The sequence below is a fragment of the Erpetoichthys calabaricus genome, chromosome 13 (assembly GCF_900747795.2).
Source record: "Erpetoichthys calabaricus chromosome 13, fErpCal1.3, whole genome shotgun sequence".
Taxonomy (NCBI): domain Eukaryota; kingdom Metazoa; phylum Chordata; class Cladistia; order Polypteriformes; family Polypteridae; genus Erpetoichthys; species Erpetoichthys calabaricus.
In genome coordinates this window covers 146,775,646-146,798,264 of record NC_041406.2, presented here as the reverse complement: position 1 = coordinate 146,798,264, position 22,619 = coordinate 146,775,646, and the positions used below count along the sequence as shown (strand labels likewise).

General features: G+C 38.5%; 1 protein-coding gene across 2 annotated transcripts in view; it reads right to left on the bottom strand.

Annotated features, from left to right (window-relative positions):
• Positions 1-2,936: 2,936 nt before the first annotated feature.
• dpys (dihydropyrimidinase) overlaps positions 2,937-22,619 on the bottom strand; it is a 37,579-nt gene continuing 17,896 nt past the window's right edge. For both annotated transcript variants that reach the window (XM_028790919.2, XM_028790918.2), the window contains 8 exons: positions 20,521-20,679; positions 19,167-19,346; positions 16,010-16,199; positions 15,569-15,725; positions 10,007-10,148; positions 6,906-7,048; positions 3,523-3,730; positions 2,937-3,338 (listed from right to left, as the gene is read on the bottom strand). In XM_028790919.2, coding sequence (XP_028646752.2) covers positions 3,231-3,338; positions 3,523-3,730; positions 6,906-7,048; positions 10,007-10,148; positions 15,569-15,725; positions 16,010-16,199; positions 19,167-19,346; positions 20,521-20,679 — 1,287 coding nt within the window. In that variant the 3' untranslated portion in view covers positions 2,937-3,230. The remainder of the gene's footprint in view (positions 3,339-3,522; positions 3,731-6,905; positions 7,049-10,006; positions 10,149-15,568; positions 15,726-16,009; positions 16,200-19,166; positions 19,347-20,520; positions 20,680-22,619) is intronic.

Below are 22,619 nucleotides of genomic sequence, written 5' to 3'. Positions count from 1 at the left end.
TACGTACACACACACACACGTACGTACGTATGTACGTACACACACACGTACGTACACACACACACACGTACGTACGTACGTACACACACACACGTACGTACACACACGTACACACACACATACGTACGTACTTACTTACACACACACACGTACGTACGTACACACACACACACTTACGTACACATACACACACGTACGTACGTACACACACGTACACACACACGTACGTACGTACACACACACACGTACGTACGTATGTACGTACACACACACGTACATACGTACACACACACACACACTTACGTACGTACACACACACACACGTACGTACGTACATACACACATACACGTACGTACACACACACACGTACGTACACACACACGTACGTACACACACACGTACGTACACACACACGTACGTACACATACACACATACGTACACACACATACACACACGTACACACACACGTACGTACGTACACACACACACGTACGTACGTATGTACACACGCACGTACGTACACACACACACGTACGTACACACATACACGTACGTACGTACACACACACGTACGTACACAAACGTACACACACATGTACGTACACACACGTACGTACACACACACACACGTACGTACACACACATATACACACGTACACACACACGTACGTACGTACACACTCACACGCACGTACACACACACACACGTATGTACGTACGTACACATACACGTACGTACACACACGTACGTACGTACACACACACGTACGTACGTACACACACACACACTTACGTACACATACACACATGTACGTACGTACACACACGTACGTACGTACACAAACGTACGTACGTACACACATACACACACACATACGTATACACGCACACACACACGTACGTACACACACATATACACACGTACACACACACGTACACTCACACGTACACACACTCGTACGTACACACGTACACACACACGTACGTACGTACACACACACACGTATGTAAACACACACGTACACACACATGTACGTACGTACACACACACACACGTACGTACGTACACACACACGTACGTACACACACACACGAACACACACACGTACGTACACATAAACACTTACACACACACGTACGTATACACACATATACACACATACACACACACACACGTACACACACACGTACATACACACGTACACACACACGTACGTACACACACACAAACACGTATGTACACACGTACGTACGTGTGTGTGTACGTGTGTGTACGTACGTGTGTGTGTACGTACGTACGTGTGTGTGTGTACATACGTGTGTGTACGTACGTACGTACGTGTGTGTGTACGTTTTTGTACGTACGTGTGTGTGTACGTACGTACGTGTGTGTGTGTGTGTATATGTACGTGTGTTTGTGTACGTACGTACACACACACACGTACGTACGTACGTACGTACACAAACACACGTACGTATACACACACACGTACGTATACACACATATACACACATACACACACACACGTACACACACACGTACGTACACACGTACACACACACGTACGTACGTACACACACGCACGTACGTACACACACACAAACACGTATGTACACACACACGTACGTACGCACACACACGTACGTACACACACACACACACACACGTACGTACACACACGTACACACACACGTACATACGTATGTACATACACACACACGTACGTACGTACACACACACACGTATGTACGTACACACACACACGTACGTACACACACACACGTACGTACATACATACACACATTCAGGACTGCAAAATTGGGGTGAAAGGGAAGGGTTAATGCACGAGAATAAAATTAGGGTGAAAGCGATGGGTTAATTCAGGACAGCAAAATTGCGGTGAAAGGGAAGGGTTAATTCAGGACAGCAAAATTGGGGTGAAAGGGAAGGGTTAATGCATGAGAATAGAATTAGGGTGAAAGCGAAGGGTTAATTCAGGACAGCAAAATTTAGGTGAAAGCGATGGGTTAATTCAGGAAAGCAAAATTGGGGTGAAAGAGAAGGGTTAATGCACGAGAATAAAATTAGGGCGAAAGCTAAGGCTTAATTCATGACAACAAAATTGTTTTGAAAGTTAAGGTTTAATTCAGGACCAAAAAATTAGGGTTAAAGCGAAGGGTTAATTCATGGCACCAAAATTGGGCTGAAAGTGAAGGGTTAATTCAGGACCAAAAAATGAGGGTGAGAGCGAAGAGTTAATTAATGAACAAAAAAATTAGGGTTAGAGCGAAGGGTTAATTCATGGCACCAAAATTGGGCTGAAAGTGAAGGGTTAATTCAGGACCAAAAAATGAGGGTGAAAGCGAAGTCTTAATTCAGCTAACGAAAATTGGTGTTAAAGCAAAGGTTAATTTTTTATAGCAATAGTAGTGTTCATGTCATGACTTATTTCCTTTTAAGGTTTAGGGTTTTCTTTTATTTGTATCATACAAATTTAGTTTTAGGGTTATTTTATTGTTAGTGATTAATTTATTATGAAAAATTGGCTGAAGTCAAAAAGTTAAAAGTATTGCACAATCAAATTATTCTGCAATCTATGAATGGTCTTAGGATTTAATGCATCGTATACATGCATTTGCTTGTTTTAAAGTCCACTTCATAATCTTTTTAGTAGCCTTACACTTGATGAATCTTCTACTACAGCCAGTATGAGAAAGCAAAGTTGTGAGTTGAGCTATTCTCCAGTGTCCAATGCATGATTTGAATAAATTTAAGAACAAGATTATTTATGGTAGTTACTAATTTTCCTAGAATGAATGTTGGAAACCTTAAATTTAATCTTTAAAACATAGATAAAATTATTTTATTCATTAATAATTTTTAAGACAAGCATATTTTGAACACAGTCAAGAAAATGACACAATCAAGGATAATAACTTTGAATATCCTAATAATTTTTATTTATGAAAAAAAATTAAAACAAATTCATTACTTTGATGAAATTCAGAAAAGAATTATACTGAAGAGGGAAACAATTGCATTGCTATGAATTAAACCAGAGTCTCTTAATTTCTTCTTTCATTATTTGTTATGCTTTTATGAAGAAAAAAAAATATTTTTTCCTAAACAAAGTCTAGAAAATGTAAAAAGAAATTTTAAATGGGACAGGGCAGGACAGGGTTGATAAAACTTTAAAAAGGAAACAAGGAAAGGAAACTATAAATATTTTATTGGTGAAAGTTTTCGTTCTCCAGACTCATCACTTCATTTTGATTGCTGACTGACAGGATGGGTCCTCCATAAGGGACTCTTCTTACAGGCTTTGGCTTGTTGACCTGCAATGATATGCCAGAAATGTCACTTTTATTTGCAGCCATTCATTTGTCTTCAAAGATACTGGGACCTGATCAAACTTGGACATAAATGAAAAATTGTAGTTGCCATAATCTTTAACAGGGAATTATTGGCACAAAATATTTCCATTGTAATTCATGGTTATTATGAATTGTAGTGTTTTACCTTTTCTCTTTGCTTCACACGTTTGTACACAAATTCAGAGAAGGCATTACGATGAACATATCTTCCTTGCCCCGGTGTGGCGTGTAATATTCCATCTTTATAGACCACCTGACCCCCACAGATGGTAACCACAGGAACTCCATGACATTCCATGCCTTCGAAAATATTATATTCAACTGCCTGGTGATGAGTTTGAGCAGAAATTACTCTGTAGATAAATAATAAAAGATTGATACCAAAGCTAAGATTCTTAAAGTAGGGTTTTTGTCATAGAAATTCTTTAAGCAAAAATAAAATTACCTAAACTAACATCAGACAAGGTAAATAACACAATTTCTAATGTAAACAGATGGATCCCTCTTTGAGTTCTTTCAAAATCAAACAACAGAACGTGTAATAATTTGTTACTGGTAAAAATAAAGGATGCTAAGGGTCACTGTTTCCCCTTTAAACCCAACAGACAGACACTCAGGACACAGAGTGAAAGCACAAACAAGCATTTTAATGTTGATTTCTTCTTCCACAGAGCTTCAAAGCACCACAGCCACCAGAAACACAATTAATAAGCGCAATAATAATCAGTAACATCTCCTCCACACCACCCAGCAAGTCCAGTCACTCTCCTCCCAACTCCGGCTCAGCTTACTGGGTGTCCAGCAGTCCTGTATATAGTCCTTGACCTGGAAGTGCTTCTGTCCTTCCGTCCACGTGAGTTGCTAGCACTTCCAGGTCAGATGGAGAACTTGCTTTTTCTTCAGCCCAGAAGTACTTCAGGGCTTTTGTCCCTTTACTTTGGTGGACTTCCAGGCTATGCAGGCAGTCAAACCCTCCGGGTCCCCCTGCAGCGTCTCCCCGGTGGTACCCATGGTCCCCAGCAGGGCTGTAAAGCCAAACTCCAGATCCCATGGTGCCCTGCTGCAAGGAAGTTGCCATCTAGCTTCTTGGGGAAGGCAGTGTCCCAAAGTAGCTGCCGTCCCCCATCCTTCCAGTCTTTGGGCGTCCCAGCCAGGTTGAGCTGCTGACCGTTTATCACAAGGTTGTATTTGAAAATTGCAATTTTGCAATAAAGGTATGTGTTTGAGACATGTTTACTTATTGTGTTGTGTATTTTGAGCAGATTTCACTTCATAAATGTATCATAATTTTTCAAAATTAATTTCTTGCCTGTGTGACAATTAAAACTGATTTCATTCAATATTGCTATGAGCATCGCTTTCCAGGTGTAGGTTAAGACCTTTTCTGGTCATTTAAAGATAATTTCTAAGTAGAATTTATCTGCTGCAGTGGGCTGGCGCCCTGCCCAGGGTTTGTTTCCTGCCTTGCGCCCTGTGCTGGCTGGGATTGGCTCCAGCAGACCCCCGTGACCCTGTAGTTAGGATATAGCGGGTTGGATAATGGACGGATGGATGAATTTATCTGAATGTGTAACATACATGAACAATCATTCGTTCATTCATTTTGGAGGGTGGCACTAAAGCTCATCCTGGTAGCACTGAGGGCATACAGGGTGTCCTCTTTCAACCGAGCATCAGCCCGACTACAGTCACTCGCCCTTGCAGAAAGGTAGTTGCCCACATTAGCATGGCTGCTAAACATTTAGCAGGGCAGGAACAGACAACATAAATTACACAAAATTCATTATGGACACATTCAAGAGTCTAGAATTGAAAACACTTACTGTAGAGTTCCGAAACAAAGAAAAAAGTGGAAGTTTGCTTACTTTTTGAAAGACATTAAGGGCTGCTTGAGTTTTTTTACATTACAAGGAATATCATTTTGTTTTGGAGTAATAAATAGATCAATGTAAATTCTTTGAAAGTTGAGTTTCTAATGGTCTCATATTTATAAAACCACCACCATCACAAAAATAATTCTAATATAATAATGTGCATAAAACTGAACATTAGGATACATAGATAATAATGAAATAAAGCTAAAACGATTGAGTTCATTTCTGGATCTTGGTGAATTAATGTGAAATAACACAGCAGCCAGCATGTAGATTTTTTATGGTTATCTATTACATTGCATCTGTCCAAGAGATTTGTTTTTATGAATTATGCTCATGCAAAGCACATCCTTGATCATTATTTTATAAGAGAAAGGACCGGAACTTTTCTGGGAAAGACGTTAAGTGTCTTGATGGCAGTCCTCAAGTTACAGTTTGTGTTTGATCTGTTATCCTGTCCCTGAAACTTCTCGTTTTACAAGAGCTGCTTCCCTGTGCAAAGCAATGTCAAAAAAAATGTTTGTTTTTCTCCAGCCGTCTGGAGTTTTTTTTTGTTTTTTTCTGTCCTCCCTGGCCATCTGACCCTAATTCTTATTCTTATTCAACCAATTTCAATCTGCATGTTTCCCCAAAGTGCCTGAACAATTTATGTGTCTTTTATTTTATTACAATATAAATTGCCAGTCCACTCACTTTTTTTTAACACTAAACCTAACTTTTACCCTCCTCTTAGCGTACATTTCCAAAATCTCTTTAAATGAAATTTAGAGATTACCATTTTATTATTTTCTCAGATTTGACCAAAGTAGGTATGAGTAGGTCTAGAAAGTGAAGTTTAGAATATCTTTTTAATGCATTTTTTTAACGAATAACTTTTGTAATGGATTAAAATTGGATAGTAATTTGTGCAAATTAACCATTTTTTATTTTGCTGTTTGCAATTTTGAATGATCTGGATAAACTCAAAGTGGGCCTAACACAATTAAGTTAGCAGATTGGGAAATAAAAACTCAGTATATTTTAGTGGATGTGTGATTGTCCTTAGGAGTTAAAGTTTTAAATTAGCAAAATTTTGAATATCTACCCTAAAATCCATCCATCCATCCATTTTCCAACCCGCTGAATCCGAACACAGGGTCACGGGGGTCTGCTGGAGCCAATCCCAGCCAACACAGGGCACAAGGCAGGAAACAATCCTGGGCAGGGTGCCAACCCACCGCAGGACACACACAAACACACCCACACACCAAGCACACACTAGGGCCAATTTAGAATCACCAATCCACCTAACCTGCATGTCTTTGGACTGTGGGAGGAAACCCACGCAGACACGGGGAGAACATGCAAACTCCATGCAGGGAGGACCCGGGAAGCGAACCCGGGTCCCCAGGTCTCCCAACTGCGAGGCAGCAGCGCTACCCACTGCGCCACCGTGCCGCCCATCTACCCTAAAATGTATTTGTCAAAAACTACTTCATTATCCCAATGCATTTTATGTGACTTGTGCAACAGTAGATTTCCATGTTTTACAGCTGTTTATTTTATTTGTGGAATCTGCAAGTACTGGTGTAAGTTTAAAAATCTCAGTATGTTTCATATTACAACAGCACACGCTATTCATTTGCACTCCTAAACACTAATGAAATGAGAGTACCTGGTAGTAGATGGGTCCCAGACAACAATATCTGCATCAGAACCTTTGGCTATCCTTCCTTTCTGTGGATAAAGATTGAAGATTTTTGCTGCAGTACTGCTTGTAACTGCCACAAAACGATTTTCATCCATTTTTCCTGTATGCTAATAAAAAAAAATATTAACATACTGCAAAACCCTTATAGTTAATATCAGTTACATTTTCCCATTATTGTACATGGTAATAAATTATAGTTAATTGTTTACTCTGAAAGCCTTCCCTTTATGAGACCAACTGTCAAGGTATTTACAAAGAGACAACAACAAAAAAAAAAAAAAAAAAAGAAATGTATACCTAAATTATACCTAAAAAGGAAATAAAATGTAAAATATATACACCTTTGGCCAATCAAAAAAATTAACCTAATTCTCTAAACAGTAACTGTATATTTGCTTATTAAAGTACTATATATACTTTTTAAAAAATTTACAAAAACATTTCTTGTATATTCATATATAAAGGTCAATCCCATAATAGCAAAAACAAAAGTAATGAAATTTTAAGAATAACAAACACTTTTTTTTTTGGCCCAGGAAAATGTTCATACAACATCATGTTAAAAGGATTTTGTTTTAAACTTGTGTTGGCTGGGATTGGCTCCAGCAGACCCCCGTGACCCTGTGTTCGGATTCAGCGGGTTGGAAAATGGATGGATGGATACAAATTTAAATTTCAGTATAACAAATGTTTTTTTCAAACAAAAATGACCACTGAAGATAATAATACGATGCAAAAAAAATAGTTAATTCCATGCGCAATCTTCCACCAAGTGTTGGGAAATGTGCAACAGGCGGTCTCTTTCTTGTTAGTCCAAAGAAAGTGTCAGTTTGCTGCGAAGTTTCCTGTCTTGGGCTGTCTTGCCGAGGCTTAGTGCGAGTGTAGATGACACATCATACGCATAGTCAAATTCTGAATCAGTGCTCCGCCTAGCGTCTGCGTGGATAGTTGTGTCATGTGCGGATACTGTACCGTTTGAGTTTCATTAAGAGAAAAAAAATTTTAATGGCATCGGTTGATGCTGAAAGAAAAATTAAGAATCCTGGAATAAGCTAATTCTGGAATGAAGAAAATGACATGGCAAAAGCATTCGGAATCTCGCTTTCAAAGTTCTCAATTTTGAAGGATTGAAAAAAAATTTAAATTGTTATAATGAAATTTACTTTATATATTATGATCCCATTAATTTCGTTACAATAACATTTCACCTGTGTGTGTGTGTGTGTGTGTGTGTGTGTGTGTATGTGGGTGTGTGTATCTTTGTGTGTGTGTATATATACTGTACATATATATATATATATATATATATTTTTTTTTTTTACATAGTCTTATGGTAAATTTTTGAACACTTTTCACAAAATTTTTCATAACACTTCATTATTTTAGATTCACATACAGTAATCACAAACACACCTTCAGTTATGTACAGGCTAAAGTGCATACTTGGCCAATCCTGTACTGCAAGTGTTTCATCTGCAAACTTCAGCTCCAAGTAGAACTCACTTGTCCTTGTAATGTGGTCATTATTGACATTTGTCAATTAATCATCCCCCTCCCACCATGAAAGGAACAGAATGATGAACCAAAATCATTTTCCATTTCTTATCAATTATATTTTCCATATACTTTGAACAGATTACTAGACTTATTACTGAAATGCACCCTCAGCCTATCAAAGACAAACCATTATGCTGTGGTGGTGCTACTGGGTAAAGAAACAGCAACTCCCAGCAGTCCCTTCATTGGCTCTAATTGGTTGTCTGCTGAGGGTGCAGGGACTGCTGGGGACAAGGAGGCTGGTGCAACATTTAAAAGGGGGCCAATTATACAGAGAAGAGAGAGAAGTCTTTTGTGTTTTGTGTCTGGAGTTGCCTGTTTGTTTGCCTTGTTTGCTACTTGTACATTCTTGTTTTGTCCCGGATCGTCTCCTGTTTTGTATGTATGGACTGTCTCATGTCTTCCTGCTGCATCTGAAAATTTGTTATCGTCCTTTGAAAAAATGAGCGCTCCTCATGCTATTCACACATCACCATCTCATCAGGAAATACCGATAGGAATGTCTTTACATTCACATACAGCATACTGATCTCTGGACTATCTACCTCCATCATTTAATTTCATCAGTTGCAGTTTACATGGACTTTATAGTGTGTGGTTAGGGTTAGTGTTTTTTTTATTGTTGAATTCGTGTTTATTGTATATTGCCATAAGGGGAACTGGGGTGGGATCATTGTAGTTGTCATATGATTTGTTTATTATTGTTTAATATATTCTTTAATTTCTGTTTCATTACCGGTGACTTTTTTGTCTCTGTGAAAGAGTGTATGTGAATTGGACCAAAGCTGGGTGCATTCCTAGGATCCCCACTGAAAAAATAAATAATTCATCATCATATTGATGGTGTGAATCTTAGCTGGGTTTTTTAGTCCGCTACAATGCAATACAGAAGGCAGCAGACAAGCATTAATGCCCTTCTCACAAGCTCGTCTGACTAACTGGTGTCTTTATAAACTAATTATTAGGAAGCATTTCACTGAATTTGCTTAAGACCCTTAAATGGTACTTGAAAGTCAACTCCGTAAAATGACATAGCCAGCTTTTTCAAGTCTGCCATTGTATTTGTCAACAAATTTGTTTAAACATCACACCTTATATCTAGTTTAATTATGCAAATTTTAGCCTTAATATAAAATTTGGATTTTATGTCTATTGAAATATGTTGATTTTTCCATTCATATACCTTTGGGGTTATTATCCAATGCAACCATTCCTTCATTAATTTACTCCACAGGCATACCTGGTTCGGCTAATCAGTGTCAAAATTCCTTTAAATCTGATGCAAACTTGGTGGAACATAATAAATACATGGAATGGCTGGATGGCTAAGGAGAGTAATATTAAATGATATCATGTTATTGGAAAACACAGATTACTTAATTATATGAAAGTTTATTTGTATTTACGGTAATGCTGTATGGCATTTCCACAAATAAAAAGTTACTGCCCAGATGCACAGGCTGTCTAGCATGCTAAAAATAGATAGAAATGTATACATTCTGACATACCACTCCCTTCTCCCATATGACAGACATACGATCTTCTACACCATTTACTCCATTTGGAATTTTAGTGAAGTCATCTTTTCCCAGTGCTTTTTGGCAGATTTTGAAAGTGCAGTTATCTGTTCCAGTCACACTGAGATCATCACTACAAAAAAAAACAGAATTTCACATTTATATTGATTTTCTCACAATTTCAAGATGAGGTTTTTCATTTATACAACTTGAGTTGTGCACATCATGCTCTCTACATTTGTTGCTGTCAATTACTGGCTGAGTATCGAAATCCTAGTCTCTTTTTCGCTTTAGCATTACCAGTCTAGCATTACTATAATTAAAAGTAATTGGCTGCACACCATTTGTGAAAGATGTAATCTTTTCATTCTAATAGTGTTCTAATAACTTCACCAGCAGAGGGCAGATGTGAGCTCAAATTACATGAAAATGAATAAATGTGATGATTTGTTTTGAGGAAACACACATAAAAATATCACTATAATTACTGGTCACACTTCTGTTTCATGCAAATGTCATTTTAAATGCAAAATTATGTATTATTTAAAAATGTTCTTTAAAAAGATGTATAATCAAATAGGCAATGCAGATAATTTAATATGGCTCAGAGTCTACAATGTGTTACTAATCTGTATGATTTGACTATAACAGCTAGAATATGGAGCCTAATATTAAAAAATAAATGGACAGTTAACATTGTTGTAATTAAACACTTTGGTTCTTGTTGACCACCTCATGTATGTGAGGTTTGGAGAATGGGATCAGATGCAGGATAATGCTTGATGCTGATTCAAATCTAAAGACCACAATATGCAGCTATTTTTACACCCTGGTTCTTAGATGAGTTGTCCCATTGGCAATACAAACTTACTCTTAATTATTAACAAATTTTATTTACAATTTAGTGAATGCTGAACAGGGGGCAGCACGGTGGAGCAGTGGGTAGCGCTGCTGCCTCGCAGTTGGGAGACCTGGGGACCCGGGTTCGCTTCCTGGGTCCTCCCTGCATGGAGTTTGCATGTTCTCCCCGTGTCTGCGTGGGTTTCCTCCGGGCGCTCCGGTTTCCTCCCACAGTCCAAAGACATGCTGGTTAGGTGGATTGGCGATTCTAAAATGGCCCTAATGTGTGCTTGGTGTGTGGGTGTGTGTGTGTCCTGCGGTGGGTTGGCACCCTGCCCGGGATTGGTTCCTGCCTTGTGCCCTGTGTTGGCTGGGATTGGCTCCAGCAGACCCCCGTGACCCTGTGTTCGGATTCAGCGGGTTGGAAAATGGATGGATGGATGGATGGATGAACAGGACTCTCTGTGCAAGTCTGTAATGCTCCAACAATGGGTTCATGGTGTGCAATATTTTTTGATTGTTATTGCTCCTCCTTGGTCAACATGTAAGTGCTTGAAAGGTTTATTTGCCCCTTGTTATAATGGGCTGATTCAGAGGGGCATAAAAGTTTTTTTATGATAGACTGGGCAAGCCGGGGGCAGAGCTTTCAGAGTTGCCATTCGACTCAAATAATCTTATCCCCTTATGATTATAAACAGGGCAAGGTGAATGCAGAAGATAAAGGAATATATTAGAAAAGAGGTGAAGAATCTCTGCTTTGTTCAATTTATATGGGTAAAACTACACTAGAATGTTAAATGGAGGTGTTCATATTGCATAGTATAATAACTCTCTTCTTCTTTAGCAAACTAAGTACAAATATTAAGCTTTGTTATTTAAAAAGTGAAAGTGCCCTCAGTTAGTATACAGTTCTGAGTGAACAAACAAGTGTTTTTGTTATTAACTACTAGCTGATTACCCAGTGGCTTCACTCACTGAGTGCAAGGGAAAAAAATAAAATGTAGTCTATAAGTTATTAAATAGTAAAACATTAACATTTAAGAAGTAAAGATACATTGAGCACTACTGGAGTGGTTTCGGGTAAACTACATTTTAAAGGGGGGTATAACACAACAGGTAAGTAGTACTAACAGCAGCTAAAATGTATTTGGATTATCTCTCGGTCCCTTGTGAAAGGAGCTACACGACCACTGTGGTATAGAAATTACATTTTCTAACTGATCGTCCAAATTTCTGCCTGACAACCTTGCACTTCGTGCCAGTGATTTAAGCGAAAAATAATTCTGATAAATGTGGACGCTGCCCTTCCGTGCTTAACGGGCAGAAGGTCCAAACAATCCCCAAGTCCAACACTTTACATGAAGAGGTCTGTACATCTTCTTAGATGTAAACTCTCCATCTTCTTAAAATAATTGATCACAAAAGCAACCTTGAATGTTGCGGGGTTTTATTGACCCAAACAGACCTTAAAAGACAGTAAGTAGTCGTGCAGGGCAATTTACAAACAGAGTCCTGCTTTGATGGCGCCGATTACACTCATTTGCAAAAATTTCCACTCTCCTGAGGGCACTTGAAGTGTCACAAACAGTGCGAGAAGAGAGGATGCTGCCCAAAACTGCGAAGCTCTTAACTCGGCGAAGCAGCCAGACATTCCACGTCTCCCAGCAAACACTTTGTTCTCACGACCCCTCGCCACTGAAGGCAGTCTCGTCTTCATATTGTTTACAGCTCGGCGCAGTTAAAAAGTAGAAAGACACAAAACTGTTTTCCTCATCTCTTCTACTATCAAGTACTGTCAACTAAAAAAAAAGTTACAATGTTGCAATTTCCGCGACAGTCACGTGGACGAATAAATAAAACTTCTCTGTCAGAACGTGCGGACGGCTCAGCGCTGTAGTCCAGAGAGGAGGGCTGGGAGCGGGTGATGTAGGGCGCACTTCTATGGGATACAGTGGTGTGAAAAACTATTTGCCCCCTTCCTGATTTCTTATTCTTTTGCATGTTTGTCACACAAAATGTTTCTGATCATCAAACACATTTAACCATTAGTCAAATATAACACAAGTAAACACAAAATGCAGTTTTTAAATGATGGTTTTTATTATTTAGGGAGAAAAAAAATCCAAACCTACATGGCCCTGTGTGAAAAAGTAATTGCCCCCTTGTTAAAAAATAACCTAACTGTGGTGTATCACACCTGAGTTCAATTTCCGTAGCCACCCCCAGGCCTGATTACTGCCACACCTGTTTCAATCAAGAAATCACTTCAATAGGAGCTGCCTGACACAGAGAAGTAGACCAAAAGTACCTCAAAAGCTAGACATCATGCCAAGATCCAAAGAAATTCAGGAACAAATGAGAACAGAAGTAATTGAGATCTATCAGTCTGGTAAAGGTTATAAAGCCATTTCTAAAGCTTTGGGACTCCAGCGAACCACAGTGAGAGCCATTATCCACAAATGGCAAAAACATGGAACAGTGGTGAACCTTCCCAGGAGTGGCCGGCCGACCAAAATTACCCCAAGAGCGCAGAGACGACTCATCCGAGAGGTCACAAAAGACCCCAGGACAACGTCTAAAGAACTGCAGGCCTCACTTGCCTCAATTAAGGTCAGTGTTCACGACTCCACCATAAGAAAGAGACTGGGCAAAAACGGCCTGCATGGCAGATTTCCAAGACGCAAACCACTGTTAAGCAAAAAGAACATTAGGGCTCGTCTCAATTTTGCTAAGAAACATCTCAATGATTGCCAAGACTTTTAGGAAAATACCTTGTGGACTGATGAGACAAAAGTTGAACTTTTTGGAAGGCAAATGTCCCGTTACATCTGGCGTAAAAGGAACACAGCATTTCAGAAAAAGAACATCATACCAACAGTAAAATATGGTGGTGGTAGTGTGATGGTCTGGGGTTGTTTTGCTGCTTCAGGACCTGGAAGGCTTGCTGTGATAGATGGAACCATGAATTCTACTGTCTACCAAAAATCCTGAAGGAGAATGTCCGGCCATCTGTTCGTCAACTCAAGCTGAAGCGATCTTGGGTGCTGCAACAGGACAATGACCCAAAACACACCAGCAAATCCACCTCTGAATGGCTGAAGAAAAACAAAATGAAGACTTTGGAGTGGCCTAGTCAAAGTCCTGACCTGAATCCAATTGAGATGCTATGGCATGACCTTAAAAAGGCGGTTCATGCTAGAAAACCCTCAAATAAAGCTGAATTACAACAATTTTGCAAAGATGAGTGGGCCAAAATTCCTCCAGAGCGCTGTAAAAGACTCATTGCAAGTTATCGCAAACGCTTGATTGCAGTTATTGCTGCTAAGGGTGGCCCAACCAGTTATTAGGTTCAGGGGGCAATTACTTTTTCACACAGGGCCATGTAGGTTTGGATTTTTTTTTTCTCCCTAAATAATAAAAACCACCATTTACAAACTGCATTTTGTGTTTACTTGTGTTATATTTGACTAATGGTTAAATGTGTTTGATGATCAGAAACATTTTGTGTGACAAACATGCAAAAGAATAAGAAATCAGGAAGGGGGCAAATAGTTTTTCACACCACTGTAGATCGGCGTGTTTGTGTTTACTTCTTTTCGATATCAGTAAAATAACTCTCACACAAATAATAACAATTGGTAAAGACAATATAAAAATGGCGTCCACAAACGAAGTGATTAGTTCCTTTATTATAATATGTTCTGTGGTCATACGTAATTTCTATATTGCGTGGTCATATGTAATTTCCGTTTCATACGTAAGTTCCATATCGCGTGGTCAAACGTAATTTCTGTTTCAAACGCGAAAAGAATTATATATATATAGATTCCATTTTTGTCATTTGTAGTGAAAATTGGATCCATTATTACACAAGATTTCAAAACATTAGCTAAACTCTACTTATTCCATTACAATTTCTTGAGGAGATATTTCTTGAGGAGAACTACTATTCCATCAGTAATTAGCAGAACATCAGGACTGAGTCAGATGAGTGGGGTGCCACTTCATTCTAGACGTTCATTCACACTGGACTGCATTTTATTATTTATGTCTGTGTGCGTGTGTCAGCGCACACATATGCAACACTAGAATAATCTGGACGAGAACAGGCATTTAGCCCAACAAAGCCTACCACCCATATCAACTTAATTATTCCAAAATAACAAGAAATCTAGCTTTGAAGGTAACTAAAGTCCCTACTTTCTACCAATCTACTTGTGACTGTAGTTCTCTGTGTAAAGAAAAATTTCTGAATGTTTGTGCAAAATTTATTCTTAACAAATTTCCAACTGTGCCTCTGAGTTCTTGTTGAACTCACTTTAAAGTAACCATCTCAATACACTGTAGCAATTCCATACAGAATTTTAAACTCTTCAATCATTTCACCTCTTTATGACACACAATTTGAAAGTAGATTGTGCAGCTAAGTCAAAGCATATGGTGCATTAAAACAATTATGCTCAACTTCACTATATTTTGGTTTGCAGTGAGTTTCAGAGCAATTGCTGAATGTACTTTACATAAAGCCTAAATAAAAACTTGTTTTACCTGGGATAAGCAAAGACAAACGTACCTTTTCAGGGCTCAAAAATGTGTTGGTGTTTCAGACTAATAACCAAGTAGAAACGTTAACTAAACTGCAAATCTAGAATAATAAATTAGAACATTTAAGCAAAGCATGATGGTATATATTATGCACATCAAAGAGCTCACTTGGCCAATAAGTCCATAAGGTATCCAGGGGTGCTGGGGTCTGGTCGCAAAGGGGGGCCCATGACAAATTTTGCTGCATGAGCCCAATCTTCATTCCAGTAATGAGAACCATCTGTTCCTAGACCTGCTGCAATTGGCTCACCAAAGACGACTTTTCCTGTTGCACAAACAATCAATTGACCATTATTGGGAACACCTTGGACAATAATGTTTTTCACTTGTAATATTATTCAGATTAGATAAGCATTCATCCATCTACTGAAAGTGTTTAACTTTTTTAAGATGAATGGAAATCTTCCCTAGATGGGCATGCAGTCCATTGCAAAATCATAGTCCCACACAAATCCACATTCCAAAGATTTGGGTTTAATTAGTTGCCAATGAACCCTGGACTAGCACTCTGCCCCACCTTGCCTTTCTTTTACAATGACCAAAAAGTACCTTCTCTGCGTGCATTAGCTACAATTTTGGCAGCAGATTTGCTCATCACATGAACAATGTAGAGTGGACAGTTCACAGAATTTGCTATTGTGATGGCACGCTGGGTAGCCTCTGCCTCCACTTCTTCAGGACGGCACAATTCATGTCCTTCTGGCCCCGTGATTCCCATTGATAGCATTTTCTTAGCACCCTAAAACGAAACAATTTGCAAAAGCTTAACTCACAGATTGAATGATAACAGGGTCACATTTAAGTAAGATAGAATTTTCTATGATGTGTGTAGCATAGTATATGAAAATTCATTCAAAATTGTGGGTTTATGGTTTGAACTGTTCAGTGACTTGTAAGTTTGTAATTATTTTTGACCTCTTTATTTTTGCTTTTGAATACACTTATTGAATAGCCTAAACAGATGTTTTGGGCATGCATTTGGACATTTTTAACACATGTACTTGTTTTAGCTTTATTTTTCTTTTTGCTTGGTTATGTCACAGGCCTCACAATTTTTCAAAAACAAATAAATTTTTAGTCAAGGCTTGACAGTATTGCACCATTCCATTAACTCACACATGCAAAGCTTACACTAGGTTAATTTTTATTTACAAGGCCTGAAAACTTATTTTTTGTTTGCATTTAATATGCAAAGTATGCTGACCAAGAATACACCTTTTGTTAATTCAAATTTGTGAAGTTCTTTCATTTGGATTTTGTTTGGATTACTAGTCATTTTCCGTGCCCCGGTGGTGCAGTAGTAACCCTGATGCCTCGTATCAAGAAGACCAGGTTTCATGTTCAGGGTCCTCCCTGTGGTGCTCAAGTTTCCTCAAGTTTTGTAAAGCCATGCAGGTTAGGTGGATAGGCGATACAAAACTGGCCTTAGTGTGTGGCTGGGATGTGTGTGTGTGTGTGTGTGTGTGTGTGTGTGTGTGTGTGTGTGTGTGTGTGTGTGTGTGTATGTGTGTTTGCCCTGTGATGGACTGTTACCCTGTCCAGTGTTTGTTCCTGCCTTTTGCTCTGTGATAACTGGGATAGGTTTCAGCAAAACACAAAAAATTGAATAAATGTACAACTTGAGAACTTCTTAACTGAATCTAAGCAGGTGATTAAACTATTTGACTCATCCCATTTGTTTGAATCGCTTTTCTAAAACAAACCCATTTTTGCATGGTTTGCTTTAACCTACGTAATGTGATTATAGGGTCATGGGAAACACTCAGCTTCTCTTGGCAACATCAGGTGCAAAATATCAACAAGTCCTGCACAGTGCAGAAGTCCATCACCAGGCACACTCTGGCACACATTTGCATTTATACACGCCAGAGACATTTAGAATCTCATCTTTAAAATATGCAAAAACTGAAGTACATTTTAAGAAAAGCCCACAGAAACATATTAAGAACAAGCAAACTCCTGAAAGAGCCTGGAAGGAACAGAAACTCGGGACTTTTGAGCCCCCTCACTGAACAAGAGATTCAAACAAAATTCTTTAAATTCAATGCAGTTTCACTGAATTTTTCTTGTTAATAGAGCAATAATTTTAAAACAGCAACATAGTGAAGTCAAATTTTTTCAGGACATTCTTCTTTCTTATATTTTTTTCTCAAATAGCAGTCTTACTATCCATTCTTGTGCACCAAATGCTCTTACAGGAATTAGGAATTACAGGAATATTACCTGTTCCTCTTCACTAACATGATGACATCTTTTCCTGGCTTGTGACTTTTCCCTTTCTGCTCTTAAATCCTTGTTGGGTTCTGCCCCATCCTGTTGCCCCATTTCCTCTCTGATATGTTCATTACCGAGTTACTTCTGACCTCATGTTTAGACAGAATTGTGCAATAATACATATCAACACTTTTTTTGCCGGCCTAGATATACAGTTAAAGTCAAACCATAGCCAACAATACATTTTAACTAACATCGTGTTCAAAGCAGCAAATCTGCAGTACAACAGTATAAGCTTTTTTGGACAGAAAAAAAGTGTTTAATGTGGCTATGAGTTTCTTTGGGCAATACTAATTTTAATTACATTCTGTGTATTTAGCAGATTTTTGCATCACTGCTTCAAAAGAAAACAAATGTGAAATGTCCCTGCTGTCTCATTATCTCTTTTAATAAACATTAGATATTTGCTTGTACCCTGCAATCTTGTTATGAGATATCTCAAACATCTTCTCAGTTGGCCTCTTTCTTCATTGCACTGTACCACTACCCCAGGAGACACACAATGCCCCGCGCAGCCACACAACTATCGTAATAACAGTAATACTAAATATTCTTAACAGAAATCTTTCAAGGTCCCGTGACAAACACCCGTTATATTTAACCCACTCACCACAAATTACCCACCCAGCCCAGCACTCCATGAAAAGCAGTAAGGATGAGAAAATGTAAATTTACATATTTACAGACGAGACAGCAAACTTTTTGACATAACCCCCACACAACAAATACATCACTAGCATAAAGGTAGAAGTTAGCAAATTAGGGTGCCAGATGCAACCTCCATAAATGATCTGTTTCACAAAAAATAACGCCATCTGGTTTTATTGTGCTTATAGTTGTAATCGAACCATGCAAAGTCGGAAGCCCAATGGAGTACACAGCCAGACGACAGTCATTAAGTTGGTTGCTCCAAATTAGACTAACTTTTTTTTATCTTCTGAGTCTCTCTTGAATCCTTAAGACAAAAGTTCCAGCAGGTTGTACCTATTGCAGGTTTTCTTTGCTAACACATTGTAGCTCCTCGCTTCACCACCTGATGTTCCTCTCTTCTTTCCTATTTTTAGGGTTTAAATTCTCTTTAGGCAATCAGTCCCATCGCTGCAGTATCTTCTCCTTAAAGGTGCAGACCTGCATCATGGGGCAAACCTACAGCAACCCATTCATTCTGGAGTACATTAAGGAGAGGCACATTAATAAAAGGGCAATAATACATGTGGCACCCACTTCAGGACTGTAAAGGCCTATCCATTCTCACCTTGCCTAACCTTATGCTACACATGGCATACCTGCTATTTTGCTTGGATCAATGTTTTTATTTGGGCCATCTTCAAACCCAGTCAACACAATGTTGAAATGCATTTGTGTATCCTTAATCTTGATCATGGTAAAGAGCCTAATGAGTTTATTCTTAAGAATATTTGATAATACATACCTCAGCAATCAAGTGTCCATTTTCAGCATGTACCTGAGCAACAGCACCAAGGTCTTTACAGTGGCAAAATGCCAGATACAGCTCATGGTCTTGCAGCATGAAGACATCTTTATATGCCATAAACATTTTAAAGGAGTTGACACCTTTTTCTTCTACCAGAATCTGCATGTCCTTTTTCACCTAGTATAAAATTAAAGTAAACCAACATAAAACTTCTACACATCAATCTTTTCATCACACTGTTTTGAAATTTACACTGAATTTGTTTACTGCCATTATTAAGTGTATACTAGCAAATGACATGTAAGCAAACATAGGGAACATTATTGTAATTGCCAAGTTTGCCTTGAACATGGGAAACGCACTATATAAATAAAATGTGTTATTATTATTATATTCAGCTGTCCACTGGTCTCTCTCATTAAAATGATACTCTCATTTTAAGAGACTAATTCATGAATTCTCATTTCTGAGTAGCTCACTTCTAAATTAGGCATATCCCTTGAGCCACATGTCAAGGATCGGGCATGAAATGCGGAGCTCTACAGCAAAGGCTCAGTAGTAGGAACATGTCAGTGGACAATGATCCGTGTGTCTGTTCATCTCTCATTTTGAACTTCTGTTTAAAGCTTACTTATAGAAAATGGTTTGAAATAGAAATGTAAATTTTAACTTTCTAAAGCAAGTACTTTCAGGGACTGGCTGATTTTAAAATGGATACAATTGAAAGAATGGAATAAAATTTCTCTTCATTAGGACTACAAAGCCTTTCTCCTAAGGCTAACAAAAGAGATGTATGATGCAATTATATTAATTCTTTTTCCTAGTAAACATCACCCATGCAAATACAAATTCAAAGGTCTTCTGTAGAATATTTCTGGCTGTATGTAACCTGCTAAACGCCTAGTTTAACTTCTTCTATATACTCTAAAAATGTAAAGAGTTGTTACTAATATTATATCTTACACTGTGGAATCTTATTTCTGCTTTCAAGTAGCTCAGAACAGGTATCTCATGACTTATGGCATTCTGTGTAGTTTGAGGACTTAGTGCTTTAAAAGTTAACAATTTGAAATGTTATCCATTCATTAATTTTCTCAACTGATTTATTTCAGTTCAATCTTGCTTAGAGTCACAGTCTGTCTTGTCAGCTTTACACAAAGAAGAATTCAAACATTTTTCCAGGTAATCTTAGATAATTAAAAATAAATTCCTTCTTTGTCCAAACCATTTAAACAAAATGTTATGGACAATGCTACATATTACATCATCTTGGTTAAAATAATTAAAGTGAAACGTGGAACTAGTATTCTAGAAATTTTTCATTTCACGCTCAACCATTTAACTGAAATACCTTCTCACTCCACCATGTGACAGCCACATGCAAAGAATAATCACAGCAAACTTTTGGATCTGCAGAGCTCTTCCAGTTTTCAAAGGCTTCAAGGAGTGATTGACCCTTTTGTGGTATGACAAAGTCTAGAATCATCGTAGTGCCCCCAGCTAGAGCAGCCTAAGGAAAAAGCATAGACATTTTTAATTGTAGAACTGGATACATTTCAGATCTGCCAAGAACTTAAAAAAGGTTTTGGTACAAACAAACCATGTATTATCTATTCTGTTTATTCTTATCATTTTCATCTTTACAACAATCTGCTCTTTTGACTGTATATTGTAGTATTTTTAATGCTTGGCCCACATTTCTATTTTTTCTCAGATTTATCTCTGTATCAAGGAAGGACACTTTACACAACTCTCCTCCAGAAGCAGTGCTTTAATATGTTTATCTTGGACATGACATTTGACAGTCCATAATCGTATTTCTTCTTGTTTAGCTATAGGATCTATACCTGTTATCAATGTTTTGCTCATCATCCAAATTATTTCATTCCTTTCATTCTCTCTACTTTTGTCTAAACCCTAAACCCCACATTTCTGAACCTGAATGCTTCATTATTCACCTGTGTATTATCATGGTATTAGTCTAAACATTTATTGGAATCTTTACTTCTTTTGGTTCCTTTCATTTATATATACAGTATATATATATCTATATATATAAAATCCCTATGTGCGTCCAGGTGTCCGTGTGTGGGTGTCTTCTGGTGAAGTGCGCATGCGCGGGGCTCGGTGCGATGCGCGATATTACTGTTAGAGAAAGTTAGAGGCGTTTAACGGAAATACAAACCAGTATTACTGCAAGAGGAAATTAAAGGTACACAATACAGTGACGCATATCACAGCCACATACAAGCCAGTATTACTGTCAGAGGAGATTAAAGGCATACTACCGACGCGCACGCCTGTATTACCGCCAGAGAAAATTAAAGGTATATTATGGACGTACAAGCCAGCGGACGTACAAGACGGTATCCTTCAATATGGGCGCGCACAAAAAGGCGAGCCTCAAAAGGGCAACCTCAATTGGCCGGAGCAAATGAAGGCACGCGTAAATAAAGGTCTGCACCTTTGTTGCTCTTCACATATTCCAGAGCCATTTCAACTAAATTATCTACGAACGCCTTTATTTGCCGCGCTCAATTGAGGTCGCCCTTTTGAAGCTCGCCTTTTTGTGCGCGCCCTTATTGAATAGAGCCGTACAAGACAGTATTACTGTCACAGAAAATTAAAGACACACAATACACGGCGGCAGCCCATGAAGAACGGTCAGCTCAGCAAGTAAACATCAACAAAAGAAAGGCTTAAAGAAAGAAAAATACGACCAACAAAAAGAATGAGGTCAAAGTCCCTTGCCATTTAATAGAGACTGTTCCTGCTAATGTTTATGCACTACTGTTCTAGCGCCCATTATTGTCATGCGCGGGGCACGGTGCGATGCTTCAAAGGCCGCCTGATGCGTCACACAAGACAGAGAGGGCGGGACCTATAAGATATCGCGCGGCCGATCCAATTGGATTTCGGTAAATGAGGTAAGACCTAAAACATAACACGCGAAAAATCCAATCGGGTACTGAGAAGCGGAGACCAGCTTCCCCAAAGAGGTGGGATTAGTGTTTGTTGTTGTGCAAGTGTTCACTCTGAGGATGTCAGATTTGCGATTAACAAACTTGGCCCGGTAAAAGTGTAAAGGGTCAGTCGTTGAAGGGGTTTTCCTAAATATATGAATTTCCATGATATTACAATACGATGACTTTTAAAAGTTGATTTATTTTCGCTCACATAAAATCCGTTGCTGGGGAGACGACACACATACAATAATCAGCTGTAAGCCAGCACAGATTAAAATACTTGCTGGGGAACTGCACAATACTTGCTGGAGAGACATTACTGCGAGAGAAACTTAAAGGACACAATACAGTGACTTATATTACAGCCACATACAAGCCACGATTACTGTAACAGAAAATACACGGTCCCTTGCCATTTAATATAGACTGTTCCTACTAATGTTTATGCACTACTGTTCTAACCTCCGTTATTGTAATGGGCTTA